The 8,033-nt window shown below is 43.0% G+C and overlaps 1 protein-coding gene across 1 annotated transcript in view; it reads left to right on the plus strand.

Annotated features, from left to right (window-relative positions):
- LOC119414805 (acyl-coenzyme A thioesterase 5) overlaps positions 1-7,464 on the plus strand; it is an 8,823-nt gene extending 1,359 nt beyond the window's left edge. Inside the window, exons 2-4 of the mRNA XM_037681917.1 lie at positions 2,014-2,469; positions 4,611-4,798; positions 6,829-7,464. Coding sequence (XP_037537845.1) covers positions 2,019-2,469; positions 4,611-4,798; positions 6,829-7,437 — 1,248 coding nt within the window. The 5' untranslated portion in view covers positions 2,014-2,018 and the 3' untranslated portion in view covers positions 7,438-7,464. The remainder of the gene's footprint in view (positions 1-2,013; positions 2,470-4,610; positions 4,799-6,828) is intronic.
- Positions 7,465-8,033: the final 569 nt, after the last annotated feature.

Raw genomic sequence — 8,033 nt, forward strand, 5'->3', positions numbered from 1 at the left:
ATCAGCAGCAACATGAAACAGATCAGCAGCAACATGAAGCAGATCAGCAGCAACATGAAACAAATCAGCAGCAACATGAAACAGATCAGCAGCAACATGAAGCAGATCAGCAGCAACATGAAGCAGATCAGCAGCAGCATGAAGCAGATCAGCAGCAACATGAAACAGATCAGCAGCAACATGAAACTGATCAGCAGCAATATGAAGCAGATCAGTAGCAACATGAAACAGATCAGCAGCAACATGAAACTGATCAGCAGCAACATGAAACTGATCAGCAGCAATATGAAGCAGATCAGTAGCAACATGAAACTGATCAGCAGCAACATGAAACTGATCAGCAGCAACATGAAACTAATCAGCAGCAATATGACGCAGATCAGTAGCAACATGAAACTGATCAGCAGCAACATGAAACTGATCAGCAGCAACATGAAACTGATCAGCAGCAACATGAAACTGATCAGCAGCAACATGATGTGATTTTTTCCACAGTGATTATTCTGGTTAGAGATTCATGAGTCTAACAGCCTCAGGGTAGAAGCTGTTCCTCAGTCTAGTGGTTCTACACTTAATGCTCCTCAACCTCCTTCCTGAGGGGAGTGGGGCAAAAAGTGTGTGTGCTGGGTGAGTGGGGTCCTTCATGATGCAGGTGACTCTCTTCCTGCATCTAGAGGTGTAGATGTCTGATGGTGGGGAGGCTGACTCCAACATCTTCTGTGCAGCCTTCACCACTCTCTGCAGAGCTTTTCTTTCTGCAGCTGTGCAGCCTCCATGCCACACGTTGATGCTGGAGCACAGGATGCTCTCCACTGCACACCTCTAGAAGGAGGTGAGGACTGAGCTTCCCAGACCAGCTCGTCTCAGCCGTCTGAGGAAGTAGAGTCTCTGATGAGCTTTCTTCATCAGGCTGGTGGTGTTGTTGCTCCACCTGAGGTTGTCGTTCAGGTGCACACCCAAGTGCTTGTAGCTGGAGACCACTTCCACTGCAAAACGTGTGCCATGTCAGGACGTCCCTTTGCTTGTGACTTGTTGACATTTGTAAACGTAACAAGTTTTTAATTAATCTCGTCCGATTCACAAAACCAAACCAGTTTGGAGTGACACTTGTGCTGCAGGTTCCCCTGCCTCTATGACTTTATGTCAATAACCAGTATAGCTTTACTGTGCAATCATATTCTTACTTAGTATAGTGTTTGTCCCAAGTTTTCTTTTCTTGGAGTGGAACTGCTTATAAACTGGTAAATTCAATACATGAGGCTGGCTGGCTCCATGTCCCTGTCACTCACTGGTTTGTTGTATTTTGCATAAACCTGCCATCAAAACACACCACAGATCCTGCCAATCATTTCAGAGTCAGAGATTCTTTATCGTCGTTCGCTTCCTTATTCCTTACTTTATTCCTTATAAACGTTTAAATCAGGTATGAAAGCAGTGATTTAGACGCTTGGGTTGTTATTGATCATGTGACTTTGGCCAAACGAAACAAGCTCCAACACGGTGCTTCTGAAACGCTGCTTCGGCTTCAAACCGCCCATCACGTCCGCTTCTTCAGAATGTTTGTGCATGCATGTATTGCAAAATACATAAATAAAATTGCACCGTTTTTAAAAAAAAAAAATTTTTTATTGATCTTAATGTTTTAACAACTGTTTTATGTGTTTAAATGTTCTTGATTTTATATGTACAGCACTTTGTGGCAGCTGTGGTTGTTTTAAAGGGCTTTATAAATAAAGTATTATTATTATTATTATGGCCCTGTGATGGACTTGCGACCCGTCCAGGGTGTCCCCCGCCCCTCGCACAGTGATCGCTGGACATGGGCACCAGCGACCCCCGTGACCAAAAATGGAATAAGCGGGTAAAGAAAATGGATGGATGGATATTAAATAAATTCCGTGGGGGTTCTGCCTTCACTAAACTCCAGTGATAAACAACTTTCTTTTTTTACTATGCTCTGCTGTAGGTAATGGAGTTTTAAATGAGTTCATGTCTCTTATCTTTGTATTTCAGAAAAGATGTCTCACCAAATCAGACTGCGGCTGCTGCCCAGTGTCAGGTGTTTGTTCGATGAGCCCCTTCAGGTGAAGGTGTCTGGCTTGAGGTCAAAGCAGGTGATCACCATGAGAGCCAGATCCACAGATGAGACAGGAGTGTTGTTCAGCTCCTACGCCACCTACAGGGCTGATGGTGACGGGAAGATCGACCTGAACAGAGACTCCTCACTCAGCGGGAGCTACACTGGAGTTGAGCCCATGGGTTTACTGAGTTCGTTAAAAGCAGACGCCTTCAATAGATACTTCAACAAGAACAGAGCGTTGAAACCTTTCACGGTGAACTTCTCTGTACACGAGGAGGAGGGCAGGATGCTGGCAGAGGCGACCAATGAGAGGTTTCTGATGGCAGACGGGGTCGTCCGAGTTCCTGTCAAAGAGGGACATCTTTCTGGAGCCCTATTTATCCCTCCAGGTATGACACGTCCTCCACGCGCAACTATGAGCTCTCAACTAAAAATATACGGCCTAATGGGTGCGCCGTAGACACCAGTACAGATTCTGGAGCACTGAACAACTTGACAAAACTTTTTCTAACTAATGAACTTCACTAACTTCGGAGATTAACTAATATGAGGTTAAATAATTACCATCCTACAGTAAATGCAGTTCAGTGGGTTTTTTTTTTAATCTTTGGATTAAAGATGGAGGCCTCAAATGGATGTGCGCCATTGGTACTCTTTCTGATGAATAAAGCCATCTTTGTTAACTTGAACAAGCTGGACAACACTGCAAAAAGTGAGATTCGTTCTTTCCACATCAGATGGCATTAGGACTATCAGACACAACAGTTTTACATTTTGCATTTCTCAAGTCTTCGTTTTCTTTCGGCCGTTTCCTCTTCAGGGGTCGCCACAGCGAGTCGTCCTCCTCTATCCCTCTCTGTCTTCTGCATCCTCACTCCAACTACCTCCATGTCCTCCATCTGCATCCATATGTCTCCTCTTTGTCTTTTTCCTGGCAGCTGCATTTCTAACATCCTTCTACCAATATATCCACTGTCCTTCCTCTGGACATGTCCAAACCACTGTCCCTCCTCTGGACATGCCCACACCATCTCAGTCTGGTCTCTCTATCTTTATCTCCCAGTTGTTCAACCTGTGCTGTACCTCTGATGATCTCATCCATCCTTGTCACTCCTCAGGAGAACCTCAACATCTTCAGTGCTGCCACATCCAGTTCTGTCTCCTGTCTTTTTGTCCATGTCTCCAGATTCTCTTTGTGCGGCGCACCAACTTAATATTTCTGTAGTTGTTTCAACTCTGCAGGTGCATCTTAAAAAAAAAAAGTTTCAAATTATTTTGTCAATCATTTCAGAAAGTGACATTTTATTTTGAATAATTACACTTAGAGTGAAATATTTCAAGCGTTTATTTCTTGTAATTTTGAGGATTATCACTTACAAATAGTGAAAAACTCTAATTCAGTGTCTCAGAAAATTAGAATATTGTGAAGAGGTTCAATATTCGAACGTCATGATGTCACACCCTGATCGGCTGTTTAACTCCTAGACGTGAGCTACAAATGTCTCGTTCCTCAAGTCGAGCCACTCCTGAACCGGACAACATCAGAAGTGTCTTACCTGCTGAGGAGAACTGGACTCAGTGGTTCAATGTCCTCTTGAGATGAAAGTAAATTCTGGAAATCAAGGTCCCAGAGTCTGGAGGAAGAGCGGAGAGGGCCAGACTCCACATTACTTGGAAGTCCAGAGTGAAGTTTCCACAGCTGGTGCTGGTCCACTGAGTTTTCTGAAGTCCACGGTCAATGCAGCATCTGCCAGGACATTTTAGAGCTCTTCATGCTTCCTTCTGCTGACGAGCTTCATGGAGATGCTGATTTCATTTTCCAGCAGGACTTGGCTCCTGCTCACACTCACACACAAAAAAAAAAAAGGTACCAAAAGTATGTAATTTAAATTTTCTGACACAGAATTTTGATTTTTCATTATTTCTAAGCCATAATCATCAAAATTACAAGAAATAAAGGCTTGAAATATTTCACTCTATGTAGTAGATCAGCTTCACTTTTTGAAATGGCTGACAAAAGTTTTTTTCACCAGTACATCACCCTCGTTGTTAAAAACTGGCCCCAGCACACTTCTCCATTCCTCAAAAATGTCCTTACATAATTGAACTGAAAATCTCACGGTCTGCTATTAGGTCCAAGTGACTTTCCCTTAAACTCTTGAAATTTTCAGAACGTAATTCTCACTAATCTTTCCTACTTTGTGGTCAACAGTTTCTATGGCCTCTTGTTTAATCCACCAGGATTACTTGAGGTAGACGGCATTGTGCTCCCTAGTGTTTGTTTGTTTTTTGTGTGTATTTCTTAAATGAATTTAGGCAAACTCAATTTATTGCCGCCTGTAGCTTTTCTGGTATTTTGGACACAGTATTTGGAAACATTTTTATAAAATCTAACCCCATCAAAAAAAAATAAATAAATAAAAAATCAGTGAGAGGCTGAACAAAAGCAAAATTAATTTGAGAACTAAATGCAAATTAGGTGACATGCTTCAGAGAATATTGTTTTACTTGTTCATTCTTTGGGTTTTAGGAGAAGGTCCATTTCCTGCCGTGTTGGATTTGTCCTCCTTCGTGTCTGAGAAAAGAGCCGCTCTGCTGGCCAACAAAGGCTTCATCGTTCTGTCTGTGTCTGTGTTCAGTGACAAGCCTTACGAGGTCACAGAGATGCACCTGGACCGTTTTGAAGAAGCTGTGCATTACTTAAATGGACTACCTCAGGTGACGAGCTGTGTTCTTCTTGTTAAAGAAATGCCTGGAAACCTATTTATATCAGGTTACTGCTTCAGTTTGTTCTGTGACGTTATATCATAGGGGATACTCAAATTTTTATACGTTTCATTCATCCATTATTATCTTCTTATTTTGGAGTCGGGTCTCGGGGGCAGCAGCATGAGCACGGAGGCCCAGACACCTCTTCCAGTTCTTCTGGGAGGATTCCAAGATGTTGCCAGGCCAGCTGAGAGATGTAGTTTTTCTAGCGTGACCTGGATCTCCTCCCAGTGGGACGTGCCGGGAGCACCTCCCTAGGGAGGCACCCAGGGGCGTCCTCACCAGATGCATGAACCACGTCAACTGGTTCCTCTTGATGTGGAGGAGCAGCAGCTCTACTTCTGAGTCTCTCCAGGGTAACTGAACTTCTCATCCTATCTCGAAGGGAGAGTCCAGCTACCCTGCAGAGAAAACTCGTTTTGATCGCCTGTATCCACGACCACCTTCTTTTGGTTTGTGACCATATGTGAGAGTAGGAACATTGACTGACGGGTAAACCAAGAGCTTTGCCTTATAGTTCAGCTCCCTCTTTACAACACAATCTGCAATACTGCAGAAGCTGCACTGATCTGTCAGTCGATCTCACGCTCCATTCTTCCCTCACTTGTGAACAAAACTCTTGAGCTACTTGAACTCCTCCGCTTGAGGCAGAACCTCACCCTCAACTCGGAGAGAGGAACCCGGGCAATTTTGACCGAGGACCATGGCCTCTGATTTGGAGGTGTTGATCCTCATCCCAGCTGCTTCACACTCGGCTGTGAACTGCTCCAGGAGAGCTGAAGATCACGGAACGATGACGCCAGCAGGACCACGTTATCTGCAAGTAGCAGAGATGGAATCCTGAGGCCATCGAACTGGACTCCTTCCACCCCCTGGCTGCACCAAAAAACTGTCCATAAAAGTTATGAACACAATCTGTGACAACGGGCAGCCCTGGTGGAGTCCAACTCCCACACTGAAGAGTTCGCACTGGCAATGCGAAGAAAACTTTCACACCACTTGTATAGGAACTGAATGGCCTAGTAACAGGCCACAGTGTACCTCAAGAAACATGGCTGACTGCCTTCTCCAAGCCCACAAAACACATGTAGGCTGGATGGGCAAACTCACATAACCCCTCAATGACCCCTGTAAAGGTAAAGAGCTGGTCCATTGTTCCACAGCCGGGATGGAACCCATATGGTTCCTCCTATATCCGAGGTCCGACCATTGATCTGACTCGTTTCTCCAGTACCTTTGACTAGACCTTACCAAGGATGCTAAGGAGAATGATGCCCCATAACTGGAACACTCTTTTAAAAAAGGGGAACCACCACCCCAGTTTGTCAATCCAGTGGCACTGCCCCAGATATCCACGCATTGTTGAAAAGGCGTGTCAAACAAGACAGCCCCACAACATCCAGCGCCTTGAGGAACATGAGGCAGATCTCATCTACGTCAGAGTCCTGCCGCTGCAAAGCTTTTTAACGACCTCAGCCACGGTTAAACAAAGACCAATCCTGAAGTCCCTCAACTCAGAAGTATTCCTTCCACCTCCCGACAACATCACTGACCAGTGACTGACTGGTTGACCTCATTCAGGGATATTTTTATATATTGTTTCTGCATTTTGGCTTAAATTTTTGTGAACAAAATATAGTTGGAAAACAATACCTCATTTCTTATATCCTGATGCATGCTCAATAATCCAGGTATAAAAATCCAAAAAAGTTCAATCTGGTCCTCTGGACATTCAAAAAAATCATTTCTTATACATTTTGTAGACAGTTTATTAGGTCCTGCTTTTTAAATGTTTTGAAAATGTCAGACGTTTTTTTTTTTTTTTTTTTTGGGGTGTACTGTACTTTCACACATGCTTTGGTAATTTAGTTTGTCAGCTAACTAGCTTGGATTGATTTCTAGATTTCGGAGTTTTTATGTTCATCCAGATTTACCTTCATGTTATGAACTCGACGTGTTTAATTCTTTGTTTTCTACAGGTGGGCAGTAAAGGAGTTGGCGTCATATCAAGGTCAAAGGCAGCAGACATTGCACTTTCACTTTCTGCGTTTGTGTCAGGAATCAAAGCTGTGGTTTGGATTAACGGCTGCTGTGCTAATTCAGCTTATCCACTCTACTATAAGACAAAACTCATTTTTCCTGGATTAATGTTCGATCCCAAAAAAATGATTCCGACCATTTCAGGGGCAGTCATATCCAAATACTCCATTCAGAACCATCAAACAGAAGAGAACAGAGCCACCGTGATCCCCATTGAAAAGGCCAACAGTCAGTTCCTTTTCGTGGCCTCCGAGGACGACCTCAGCTGGGACAGCAAGGCCTACATGGACGAGATGGTGGAGAGACTGAAGCGTCATGGGAAACAGAACTTTGAGACTGTGAGTTACCCTGGAGCGGGTCACTATTTGGAGCCTCCTTATGGACCGCACTGTCCCGCCAGCCCCCATGCTGCTGCAAGACAGTCGGTCCTGTGGGGGGGTGAGCCCAGCACCCACAATGTAGCTGAGGTCCACCTGTGGGAGAAGGTCCAGAAGTTCTTCAAGGCTCATTTGAGCTGTGATGCTGCTCAGTCTAAACCCATGACATAGAGTCAAACAAGAACATTAAAATATTTTATGGCTGAAATTAAAATGACATATTTTAAGTGTTTATGAGTTACAAAGATGTTGGACCCATTAAGACCTTCTAAACAAAACTGAACTCTGATGTACTTCATAAAAATCTCGACTCGTTTTGTTGGTTGTCACTTTCTCATCGTTTATTATGTTTAAAATCAAAGAAAGAATATTAAATATAATGAAAATAAATAAAGACTTCTCTCTGGCACCAGAGTTTTTAAGTAGCTAATTAAAATTAGCTAAATGTCAAACATCCTCAGTAAATTTTAATTCATTTTATAAAACTTGTTGATGTTCAGACAAATTTAAGCATACTAAACCAAATGTCCACGTTTAGATGGTACATTTCTATTTTTAATTGTATTTACTGACTTAATTGATTGCTGCACAGTAACATATTGACTAAATTAAATGTGTCAAATGTTTAGTGTTTCTTTTTTTTTCTGCTGGTCAAAACACGACACTAATAATTCAAACACACCTCAACAAAGCAGGTCAAGATGTTTTTGTCATACAGGTTTATCACAAAGCAACTGCAGCTTTTTAACTTTTCTAATTAATAAGAA

The sequence above is a fragment of the Nematolebias whitei genome, chromosome 9, assembly GCF_014905685.2.
Source record: "Nematolebias whitei isolate Nwh7 chromosome 9, NemWhi1, whole genome shotgun sequence".
NCBI lineage: Eukaryota > Metazoa > Chordata > Actinopteri > Cyprinodontiformes > Rivulidae > Nematolebias > Nematolebias whitei.